The 12,556-nt window shown below is 42.4% G+C and overlaps 1 protein-coding gene across 1 annotated transcript in view; it reads left to right on the top strand.

Moving 5' to 3' along the window:
• FKBP4 (FKBP prolyl isomerase 4) overlaps positions 1-7,612 on the top strand; it is a 9,237-nt gene extending 1,625 nt beyond the window's left edge. Inside the window, exons 2-10 of the mRNA XM_031939319.1 lie at positions 1,869-2,013; positions 2,497-2,639; positions 3,651-3,771; positions 4,102-4,258; positions 4,462-4,552; positions 4,682-4,765; positions 5,082-5,273; positions 5,555-5,794; positions 6,228-7,612. Of these exons, the coding sequence (XP_031795179.1) occupies positions 1,869-2,013; positions 2,497-2,639; positions 3,651-3,771; positions 4,102-4,258; positions 4,462-4,552; positions 4,682-4,765; positions 5,082-5,273; positions 5,555-5,794; positions 6,228-6,332 (1,278 nt within the window). The 3' untranslated portion in view covers positions 6,333-7,612. The remainder of the gene's footprint in view (positions 1-1,868; positions 2,014-2,496; positions 2,640-3,650; positions 3,772-4,101; positions 4,259-4,461; positions 4,553-4,681; positions 4,766-5,081; positions 5,274-5,554; positions 5,795-6,227) is intronic.
• Positions 7,613-12,556: the final 4,944 nt, after the last annotated feature.

Below are 12,556 nucleotides of genomic sequence, written 5' to 3'. Positions count from 1 at the left end.
CTGACTCCGTCCCTGTCTGATTCTTCCCCGGGGTAAGTTGGAAGGCCCTCAGAGAACGATTTGGTTTTAGGGACCCAGTGGCCCCTAAGGAAGGCTTTCTTTTTAGAAGTTCTGAAAAGGAAATAGCTGTCTCCTGGTCCCATGGCATTATGGGATTTGCCCAGGCTAGGCTTGGAGGTCACTCTGCCCGGGTTATTTAATTTTGTCTGGGTTCTGAGGTTCCACCTCTTCGTGGACAGATGGCTCATCTTCCCCTTGCAGCGTCCCAGAAATTCCCAGACCACTAAAATCTCTCCCTTTTTGTACGGGAGCTTCTGAAGAAGGAGATAGGGTTATTGGAAAGAGCCCAGAGTTACCAGCTCACGGTTATTGGTGAAATTCCCAAAGATAGATAGGCAAAATCTGAGAATTCTGTAGAGTCCTCCAAAATGCAGAAAAGCAGAAAGACATGGGCTGGGATAAATGACCCAAGAAAAGCCCAGGGTCATTTGTCCGATACACAAATTGTGTTTGCTGCCTCCATCTCTTTCTACAGTCCAGATTTTTTCCCCTTATGCTCTTTCTAGACATTTGTCATTTTCACCTTAGGCTTGCCCTCCTCAGTCTTAGTTATGCAACCCATTTTCCTTCCAAATCAGTCCCTTTTCTCCTGTAGACCTGAAGAGTTCATAAGAAGCAGTATGATATTGTAGATAGAGTGCTGGGCTCAAAAAGGCAGGGAAAGTTGGGATTCTTACCTAGGGAGCCTGGAATCAGGAAGGGACCTGATCTGAACTGCACCCTCGGACACTTAGTATCTTAGTGTCAGTCTGGACTTCAGTTTCATCTGCAACAGTAGGATAAGCAAACATTTATTAAGCACCTACTGTGTACCACGCACTGGGATTACAAAAAAGAGGTAAAAGATAGTCCCTGCCCTCTATGAGCATATAGTCTAGTAGGGGAAGCAAACAAATATAGACCAAGGAAACTATATGCAGCATAATTAGGAAATAATGAACAGAGGTCAGACATAGGAATTAAGAAGAATTGGGGAAGGATTCCTGTAGAAGGTGAGATTTTAATTGGAACTTAAAGGAAGCCATGGAGGTCAGTACACAGAGCAGAAGAGGGAGAGGGTTCCATGCTTGGAGGTCAACCAGAGAAAATGCTGGGAGCGGAGAGATGGAGTATGTTGTTTGAAACTGCCAGGAGGGCTGGGTCACTGGATTGAAGAATATCTATTAGGAAATAGAGCTCCCATCTTCAGGATTATTGTGAGGAACAAATGAGATAATCTTTGTAAAGCACTTTATAGACCTTAAAGTCCTATGTAAAGGCTGGTTGTTACTAATAGTAACATATTGTAATTGTTGTGCTAGAAGCAGCCTCTTAAAGATCATTGTTTAACATCTGCTGGTCATCCTGCCATCTAGGGGAGGGGGTGGGGGGTAAGAGGTGGGGAATTGGAACAAGAGGTTTGGCAATTGTTAATGCTGTAAAGTTACCATATAACCTATAAATAAAAGGCTATTAAATTAAAAAAAAAAAAAAAGATCATTGTTTAAATTCTTCATTTTATAGATGAGACCAAGGCCCAAATAGATGATATATTATATCCAAAATCACACAAATAAGAAATAGAAAAGCTGAAATTTTTATCTAATGCTTTGGGTCTGGTTCCATTATTCTTACCATTATATTATATCAGAGAAAGGAGTCTTTCTGTATATATACCTGAGAAGGTAGAGATTAATTTGGGACTATAATTAAGATGATTATAATAGAGTCTTTTCTCCCCACAAAAGTAAAGTATAAATAGATATGTGACTCGTTATCTGACCTGAGGGGCTGATGATAAAGATGAAGATTTGTTTTCAACTCCCTAGGTGATCAAGCGCGAGGGGACAGGCACAGAGACTCCCATGATTGGTGACAAGGTCACTGTTCACTATACTGGCTGGCTGCTGGATGGCACCAAATTTGACTCCAGCTTGGATCGCAAGGACAAATTCTCTTTTGACTTGGGCAAAGGTAAATCTGATGGAAAAGAAGAGTTCTAAGGGACTATGGTGGGCAGCCTCAGAGTTATGTTCCAGTGATCTCACTTGAAAGGCCTAAACACAGGGCAGGATTACTTGAGGAAGATCTTTTTGTTCTTTTGACATTTTCCTTTTCTTACTCTCCCCTTCTCTAATCTTCCTCTACTGACTTCTTCCCTCCATTTATCCTCCTCTGTAATTCATTCTGCCTTGGTCTCCAAGACTTTGAAGAGAGGAGTATGTAGTTCTCCTCTGTCTATCTTCTTGGAACTCTGAGATAAATAAAAGGGTAAAAAAGCCAACAGCATTTGATCCATTTGGACTTTTGAGAGTTAACAGTTGGTGAGGGAAGGGACCTCTTGTTTAAAGAGGGTATCCTAGTTTTTGGTGTTTGGATAGCTCTTGGGACAACATGCTGACTTTTGGTGAAACCTCAGCTAAGATGGGGGAAACCTAATGTATTTCGTGTCTGCAGGGGAGGTAATCAAAGCCTGGGACATCGCTGTGGCCACCATGAAAATAGGAGAAGTCTGCCACATCACCTGCAAACCAGAATATGCCTATGGTTCATCTGGCAGTCCTCCCATGATCCCCCCCAATGCCACCCTGGTATTTGAGGTAAGTGACAGGCCATGAAACAGTAAGAGCAGGGCCTTATCTGGCCCGACAGTCTGGCTGCCCTCCAGCCCTGACTTGGAAACATTGTGGCTAAGGCTAAGGGCCTGGCCTAGTGGGAGGACATATAGGGCAAGTTGCCTCTTCCAAGATGGGGAAGAATTCTAGTTGATCATGTACTGTTACCAGCCTGGACATTTCTGGGTCCTTTCCCTGCCTGCTCCACATGGGCACCTTTACTTGGGGACATCCCGCCCCGGCACGCGGCACTGGCCCCCCTCTCACTGCCCACCCGCGCATTTTAGAGCAGCGTGTCTGGAAAGCTGCCGGATAGCTTCTAGATGGGTGAGGGATTGATATAGAAATATACGGACGATAGGTGTGTTCCAAGAATGAGCAGAGTGATGGACCTCTTACCTTAAAACGCACTGAGCTCAGACAGGTTCATCACTAGGTGGGCTTCAGGAACAATTTTTTAACCATTGCATCTCCTAGGTCTCATCATCACCACTACCAAATTGGTCCTAATCAGGACTGCAGAAATGTGTTCTCTTTTCACAAATGAGGTAGCCCAGAGACCAGCACTGATGTTAACAAAAGTCAGGGAGTCGAGCTTCTTTATGCTTTTACCAAATGGGGTGGCTATGGGCCAGGTCCTTCCCACCTTCTCCAGATCACATTGCACTTGTTTCAGGAGCAGGTTTGGGATTGCTGAGGCCTGTAAACCTTTTGCTTAGACAAGAAGGGAAATGTTAGTGAGGAGTAAGGGCACATATTAGAGGGGAAGAAAAAGGGGCAGCTTCTGTCCTCTGGTAGAGTGGAAAGAACACTGGCTTTGGAACCAGAGGATCTGAGTTCAGATCTTGTTCCGACACTGATTCCTTGTATCGCCTTGCACAAGTGACGTGACCTCCCTCAAACTCTGATTCTTATGTATAAAATGAGAAGCCTGGACTAGAAGGTTTGGGGCACCTTCTTCCCACTCTAGATTTATGACTGTGATCTCTCCTGTAGGTGGAACTCTTTGATTTTAAAGGAGAGGATCTTACTGAGGATGAGGATGGTGGAATCATCCGAAGGATACGGAGTCGAGGCGAGGGCTACTCCAAGCCCAATGAGGGAGCTATAGTGGAAGGTGAGGCAGAAGAGGCAGTAAACCTGGGAGTACCTCTGCTCTTGGCCACCTAACTGTCATTTGGGGCAAGTTTTATACCTCAGAGGGTTTGTGTGATGAAAGGACCAAATTACTTGGTCTCTTGAGGTTATTTCCAGTCGTGAGAAGGAAAGAGCAAGAAGGCAGAAGGAATCTTCCCTTCTACCTGCTGTAGCTCCTGATTCTGTCTTCTCCCTCTCTCTTACTTCCGAAATCTGTGCAGAGAGGGCATCTTCTGGTCAGCACTGGGGGAGGTTAAGGGGTAGCAGGCTCTCTGCTCAGCCACTCACTGCCTGTCTCCAATTACTCCAGTTGTGCTAGAGGGTCGCCATAAAGGCCGGGTCTTTGACCAGCGAGAGTTAAGCTTTGAGATTGGAGAGGGTGAGAACTATGATCTTCCCCCTGGACTAGAAAAGGCGATTCAGCGCATGGAGAAGGGAGAGAACTCTATTGTCTACCTTAAGCCCAGGTGAGAGTGTGGCCAGAGGTAGGCAGAGTTGGGCACCCCAGGGGGAGGGGAGAAAGGCAAGCATTTATGAAGCCTCTGATTCCCAGCTGCGTTCCGCCCTTCGTGAATGTGACCTCATCTGGGCACGCAGACACGTGCCCTTTTAGTCCAGAGGTGCCCACCAACCTCAGGGGAGCCAATGCCATTGTTTGTCTCTTCCCTAGCTATGGTTTTGGGATTGCTGGGAAGGAGAAGTTCCAGATCCCACGGGACGCAGAGCTACAGTATGAAGTGACACTCAAAAGCTTTGAAAAGGTAAGGAGTAAGATGAAGCAGTACTTCTCCCCTCCTCATCAGCGTGCCCTTGGGCTTTAACCCTTGGTTTCCCATGGGCCATGGGCCCAGAGAACCAACGGTGGCATTTCTTCTCTGGGGACTGGGTAGGCCAAGGAGTCCTGGGAGATGAATGCAGAGGAGAAACTGGAGCAGAGTGCCATAGTGAAAGAGCGGGGTACCGTGTATTTCAAGGTAAGTGAGGGGCCCATTGCCCAACAGGTGGTTTTCTTTCCTCCCACCCTCTTCGTCTCCCTAAGGCAAATCTGCCAGGAAGGGGAAAAACTGACTATATGTTGCTGGTCAATACAGACCTGTGTGGGGCTTGCCCACACCTTTGGACATGTTAGAGAACTTAGGATTGCCTGTTTTCCCGACACATTCCTGGGCATCTGCAGTGGGGGGGGGGGGGGGGGGGGGGGGGGGGGGGGGGGGGGGGTGACCTCCCCCAGCTTTATCGTGGGATGTCTGGGGGAGGAAAAGGAGCTGACAGTGGTGACTCTGGTTCCAGGAGGGCAAGTATAAGCAAGCCATGCTTCAGTACAAGAAGATTGTGTCCTGGCTAGAGTACGAGCTGGGATTCTCTGAAGAGGAAGGACAGCGTGCCCAGGCTCGGGCGCTGAGGCTGGCTTCCCACCTTAACTTGGCCATGTGTCACCTCAAACTGCAGACCTACTCTGCCGCTGTGGAGAGCTGCAATAAGGTTAGAGCTCCCTGGGAGATGAAGTTTTGGGGCAAGAGGAAGGGGAGGGATTGGGGATTGCTTAGGGCCTCCAGGTGAGTTAGCAGCAGCAGCCCAAGAGGAGTCTGGTCCGGCTCTTTGTGTCACCTCCTTTATTTTTCACTTGATTCTTTCAGAATGAGTCCTTTTTTTTTTAATCTGGTTTTGTTTTTGGGAACTCCTTAAACACTTATGTACCGAAGCTGAGATTTTGGGGGGAAGGACTGGCCCTGAAATCAGGGGGTCTGTCTGCTACTCCCTAGGCCCTGGAGCTGGACACCAACAACGAAAAAGGCCTTTTCCGTCGGGGGGAGGCCTATCTGGCTGTGAATGACTTTGAGCTGGCCCGGGAAGACTTCCAGAAGGTCCTCAAACTCTACCCCAGCAACAAGGCTGCCAGGACCCAGCTGACCCTCTGCCAACAGCGGATCCGTGAGCAGCATGCCAGGGAGAAGAAGCTGTACGCGAACATGTTTCAGAGACTGGCTGAGAAGGAGAACAAGGTGGGGGCCGGCCTCGGGGAAGGGGAAGGGGGGGGCTCTTGTTCTCTTGGGATTCTATTGGGAAGTGGGGCGGCATCTGCTTTCTGGGTTTCTGATTCTGGCATGCCTCTGCTGGCTCCACTGGGACGCCCAGGGAGGCCTCAGTCTTTGCTCCCTGCTCTCCTGCAGCCTTATTCTTCTGGCCAGGCAGGTAAGCAGGTGCAGGAGGAGTGCCTTGAGATCAGTGCCCGCGGGTGTTGTGAATGGGGTCTGTGTGTACTGAGCTAGATACATGCAGGAGATGGGGTGAGGGCTAGATCTTGTCACACAGGTATTTTTATGGTGAGGCCTGTGGCTTAAGAAAGGCTCTGGGCCTGAGTGTGGGTAGCTTTTCTCCCAAAGAAGAGTGGGATTACTGAGATCTTCAGGATTCTTTTCTTCCCTCCTTTCTTAGCCTGAGGCAGAAGCAGCTGGAGACTTCCCGGCAGACACTGAGATGAAGGATGACCAGCAGAATGGTGTGGAAGTGAGCAAGTCTCAAGTGGAGACAGAAGCATAGCCAGCCCTCCCACCCCACTCCCAAGGCTGCCTACCTCCCATGTCCTAGCCTTCCCTGTTAGTTTTGTAAAAAACAAAAAACAAAACAAAAAAAAGACAACCCTGAAGAATTTTGAGTGAATTAGACCTTTATTTTTCTATCTGGTTGAATGGTGACTTTGGGGAAGGGAAAAGGAATAGGTTTGTTGAAGTTGGGTAGGGGATGTTTTTGGAAAGGTGACCCTTTCTACTCCCCCCAAAAATATTAATTTATTTTGCTCCTTCTGCAGCCTGATCTATTTCCACATTTGGGAAGGGAGTGGGGCTTAGTCTTAAAGTGGGGTGTAAAGGGAAAACTACAGAACACCCCTTCTTCTCCTCCTCTGTTGGTGGCAGAGGAGTATAACAAAAACCAAACAAAAACCACTGCTGTTTCCTTGGCTTCTCTTTGTTCCTTTCCTGCTCCTAGACTTTGTGGCAATTGGTCCTTTCTGGTATCATAGTGACCACTGTCGTGTTCCTTCCCATAATTTCTTGACCATGGCAATGCTGTCTCCCCTTGCCTGTTCTATGTTGTACCCATCTGTGCTCCTTTGGTCTCTTAACCTGCACGATGCTGAAGATTTTAAGGTTCTCCCAGATTCCATGCTTGAGCAATAAAGTGGAAACAACCAAAGTTTAGGAGTCAAGCTATGCTTCCTGTTTGGCCCAAGAGGGAAGGAGGGGGTGAAGAAGACCTCTGGGTGGGTGGGAGCAGTCTAATAGAATAGGTAAAAATTAGCAATTTGTTGGGAAAAGTACATCTCTGAAGCAAACAGTTTTATGCTTTGACTCGCCCGATAAAATTGGCTGATGTGCTCTTTGAAGCAATTTAGCCAGTTTAGTGTAATTATAAGCAACTATTGAGGCCAAACCCATGGGAGTACAGGCCATCCGTCAAAAGGTGGTACCTCATAACAGGATACTGAGAGCAACTCCAAGTGGTAATAGAAGTGGGCAGGGAGAAACAGATGTGGATGAGGAGAATAATTACAGGTTAAGGTTGTAGCTCGGGCAGCATTCAATGGGATCCAGCCTAGTAGCCCAAACAAATTGTACGAGAGAAGAGAATTGACACTTGAAGGTCCCCTCACACTCTAGGTTAATAGCATTGTCCTTAAGTAATGTGGTGGCTCCTGGTTACCTTCTAATATTTTTTGAGGAGATTGTAAGCTCTTAGAGGGCAGGGACCATATCTGTTTTGAATTTGGTTTGTATGGCAATGCATAGCTTGGTGCTCAATAAAATACTGTTAAACTCTGAGAGCATTCCCCTGATGCATCTCTGAAATTACAGATCCCCACTTAAAACAAAGCAGGGCGAGCTGGTACAATACAAAGAACACTGAACTTGTTTCTAATTTTGGCTCTAACCAAACTAGTCCTGTCATCTGTCAAAATAGGAGAGCTATAATTCCTTCTAGGGTCATTAAGATGTAAGAAGGGATATACAAGTGAGCTGTGATTATTATCCCAGCCCTCCAGCAATTATCTGCAAGGCTTTCTTGGGGCATTAATAATCTTTGCCCAATAGAAAATTTGTCTGGTGGAGTTGGGTGATCGAGTTTCAGGGTATGTCAGGAAATTTACAATTCATGATAGAAATAGGTAGAACCTCTGAGTTGATTACTTAACTCCATGGTCCTAGGCACCTGATACCACAATTTCTTCTAAAATAGGCATAAGATAACTGGAGAACTGAGCTTCAAATGAAAGTCAGAATCTCTCAAGAACTTTTTTATTTAAAGTATTATATACTTACATTGCTCTAACTTCCAATGAAAGGTACTATTCCTTTCTGTTGTGATTACTTAAATTTAAAAAAAAAAATTTTTTTTAAAAAGACAGTTAAGAAAAAGCCCTTGGCGAAAACTTTGAAAACCCTTATCAAACTATCAAGAATAAAGCTAGGCATTTTTACAGTGAAAATAGATAAGCCTAAGGGTTACGCATTTGCTTTTAGGAATGATTTGTGCCATCTCTTAGAAGTAAATAAGTAAGAGCAACCTAAGGTACACAGCATGTCCAACAAAGTCATGGTTAGAACTAACTATCCCTGTTTCACATCCTAGCATTCTCAAGCTAGAATTTTAACTGTTCTCACCACTGTTAATGGCACAGTAGAAGCATTTAGGTACTCAGATACCTAATCAGGTACTTTGATATTCCTTAAGCAAACTTTGTTCTAGTTCAATACTATTTCTGCATTTTCTTAAATAACTATAAGAAAACACAAGGGGCATCAAAGGATCCACCAACTTTTTTGGTATTATATTTTCCTGATCCGCAATAATTACAATTTATATAATGCTTTAAGGTTTGGAAAACACATTGTGAAAATCTCATTTTATTCTTAACCATAGAAGGTAGGTACTCTTACTGTCCCAATTTTGTAGATGAGAAAATTGAGGAAAAGAGGTTAAGGGATGTGCCAAAGGTCACAGTAAGTCTCAGGTTGGATATGAACACAGGACCAATGGTCTATGAGTGAATGGCACCACAAGCCTAGAGAACACTTGTCACTTTCCAGTTCAAATCATAGCCATTATGATTTCTCTCAACACTTTAGGAAAGACTTGCTCTCACCAGCCTGTGCTTCCTCACCCCAAATCCTTATTCTTGCCCCCCATGTTTAGAAGATGGGCTCTATACTGGGCATGTTCAGTAGCCAAGAACAGGTTTGTCTTTTAGAATGTAGTTTGGAAATGGATTCTTACTCATAAATTCAGTGATGGTCACATGGCTTTCTCTCATTGTATATGATTGAAGTACTCTGCATAGGATCAGTCATATTCCCTTAATTAATACTGGGTAGACTGTAATGACTGGGACCTTGGGAGGAGCAGCTTTCCTGGGTTACCAGTATCAAAACAACTCAATTTATAATCTTGGCTGGAAGGTTTATTACTTTAGAACTTTTCAAGATGCAGGTTCAAGAAAGAATTGATTTTTCTTTGCATAACATACATTATAGGTTATATATTTCTGCCTTAGGAATATGAATTGGCAGGCTCTACTTAAGACTCCAAATACATAAAAACGGCTGCATTGCTAAATATGTTGGAGGGAATCTCACTATAATGCACTAACAATTCTATGTCGAAGGATGAAAGGAAGTTTCTGGATTTCTGGAAGGAATTTTGCAGTTCTCAAACTTTTTGGTCTCAGAAATCTTAAAAATTATTGAATACCCCAGTGAATTTTGGGGGAGTTATATTTATGCAATATTAGAAATAAAACTGGTCTTTTTAAAATTTAAAAACAAATTACATATTAGTATAGCAATTTATGAAAATAAGTATAGATTCCAAAACAAAGTAAAAATTGAAGAGTGGCATTGTATATACTTTTACAGATTAAAAATCTTTAAAATCTGGCTTAACAGAAGAGAGGTATGTTTTCATTTCTGCTTCTGTAATCTGCTGCTGCATATCAGAATATTTTGATTGAAGTATATGAAAATCCAGCCTCTAAGATGTGTAAATAAAAAGAAATATCTTAATAGGTAAATAATGCCTATTTAAATAGTTTTGACCTCATGGATCCTCTAAAAAGGGACCCCAGGAGTCTGCAGACCACAATCTAAGCCCAGGTCCAGTGCATACCTTTGTTTTACAGAAAAAGAAACAAGACCAAGGAAGTGAAGTGACTTAACATCATGTCCCTCACTATTATTAGTACTATAACAATCCAGATTTTCTGGCTATGGGTCTCTTCCAATTTGGGGATATTGCTGTGGGTTCTTAGGGTATACACCTTAAGGCAACTTTTTATTTGAAGAGGTTCTCATTGTTTTTCTCTCAAAATTTTAATATATTTTCCCTAGTTACATGTAAAACAATTTTTTAATATTTGTTTTTAAAACTTTTGAGTTCCAGACTCTCCTTGTCTGTCCCTCTCCCACTGAGAAGGCATATGTGAAATTACACAAAACATTTCCATAAAAATCATGTTGTGAAAGAAAATATCTCTCTCCCACCCCCCACCAAAAACAAAAAACTCTTGAGAAAAATAAAGTTAAAAAAAAGTCTCATATATTTTCTTGATCATTATTCTGTCTGGCATAAACTTCTAGGTTTTGCAGGAATAGTCTGCAGAAGTCAGCTTGCTTTTAGTCTGGCAGCCATTTTAGCATAATACAGGTACTGGTAAAACAGGTAGGTTCCCTATTGTCCCTTAATCTCACTGGATGACTAATTTAGATCCCTTTTCAATGATGACATCTTTTTCATGGCATATTTTATAGCACTTACTGTGTTTCAGTTATCATTGTTAATATGCTTCACTTACTATATTGCTTTTTGAGTGACCCATAATTTTGGTTTTTTTTTTCAGATTCAGTCATATGTCATGTAAGAAAAAATATAAAAAGATAAGTTTTTCTTTGAGAAATATTTGTGGTTGAAAGGATAAGTTTCCCAAATTCAACCAAATTTAGCCCAATCACTTCTGGTATATTTCCTGATACAGTTCATTGTCCATGTGCAGTATTTGCCTAGACATATATACTGTATCTATAACTGTTTTACTCTCCAACTCTGTGTTAAGTCTGGACAATACTTGGTTTTTCCTCTGGATTGTTAGGCTCAACTTTTAAGCACAATTACCTTAGGAGACCGCATTATCTAAATAGAATCACCCTTCTATTTGGACTCTGATGGATATTTTCAATAACAGTGGCATACAAATGCTTTTGGTGTGTAATTGTTCCTATTCTATGTCCTGCTTAATATTAACAATCAGAAGACTGTCAAACATCTCCATTCTTGCATCTAACAAGGATTATGATGTAATTTTAACATGCATGGGAAATTCTGCTGGAAGTATTTCAAATTGCAATTTGATCTAATCAAATGCTTTTTTAATGATCCACAAAAAAACAAATCCACTGGGGTCATACATTCTCTGGACTGTTCAGTCAGCTGTCTAAAGCTTGATTGCTATACCTGCCTGTTTTCATCAAAGATGGCTCTGATAGGTCTGTAAATGATTTTCATAAAAAATTGCAAATATGAGAAAGCAGGCACATGAAATATTTTACATCCTCCCTCATCCCTTTTTTAAAGTGATTCCATATGCATTTTTTTCTATTATCTGGTATTTTTTCTTTTTTTTCATATATCTTGAAAACTGATCTTTCAATGCCCTCAAAATTACCACTTCCAGAAAAGATCTCTACATCATTTGTTCTAGTTCTGCTGGTCTTGCCATTTTTTTCCCTTTAATATTATATCCATTTCATTCTGCTACATGATAATTTAGGTATTGTATCTCCACTCTCACCAATGAAAATAAATTGTTAAATGATCTTTTCCAATTCTTTTTTGTTCATGTATCTTACTATATACTACTATACTTTTGAAGCATTAATTTTTGTAAGCTTCCGTTCTCTTCCTCCATTCCAAAATTTTTGCAAATGAATTTATAGTCTTTGACAAGGAAATCCTATCTGCTGTTTGAAACAATTTCTTGATTTTTTTCATTAGTCACACTTTTACATTGGTTAAATATCTTTAGGAAATGATAATATGCATGAATATCATTCTTCATCCAATTATAATTTTTCGATAAGTTAACATTTAGCGTACAAATCCCACCTAATAAACTTAACTGCATATAAAAGTGATTATATCTGAGTATATGATCTTACACAGCAGTTAGGGATGTGTTTGCTCAAATCAGTTCCAATATTGTAAATTGTGACTTTTGTTATCCTTTATTATTATTATCAACGAGATACACAAGTTTGGTAATTTTGAATTGCATGCCGTATCTTCTAGTGTTTATCCTACTTGATATTTTTGACCTTCATTCTATGCCTCTAATTTCTATAATCTAACTGTAAACAATCGTTATTTCAGAGACTTCCATATCAATAAGACATTTCCCGTCCGTTAATATGTAGTCAATTTCAAAAGTCAGTTTCAAACATGTTGACATTTAGATGTCCCTGGGTGCCTAGTTAATGCTGGCGGACAACAGGTACGAGGAGGCACATTAACCACTTTGAAACCTTCAAGAGCTAGATGAATGTCAATTACTGTTGGTTGGAAACGGTCCGTGGGAGGCGAGTGACGTGCAGAGTCTCGCAGCCAATGAACCGAAGGTGCCAGGCCTCAGACAAGCCTCCTGACTCCAGTCCGGCTGCTCGCCGGAGCAGCCATAGAGCTGGGAGGCCCCGACTGCCTAGAGCGCCCCATTCTCTATG

The sequence above is a fragment of the Sarcophilus harrisii genome, chromosome 5 (assembly GCF_902635505.1).
Source record: "Sarcophilus harrisii chromosome 5, mSarHar1.11, whole genome shotgun sequence".
Classification (NCBI taxonomy): Eukaryota; Metazoa; Chordata; class Mammalia; order Dasyuromorphia; family Dasyuridae; genus Sarcophilus; species Sarcophilus harrisii.
The sequence above is the reverse complement of the archived record's forward strand: the minus strand, read 5'-3'. Positions and strand labels throughout refer to the sequence as shown.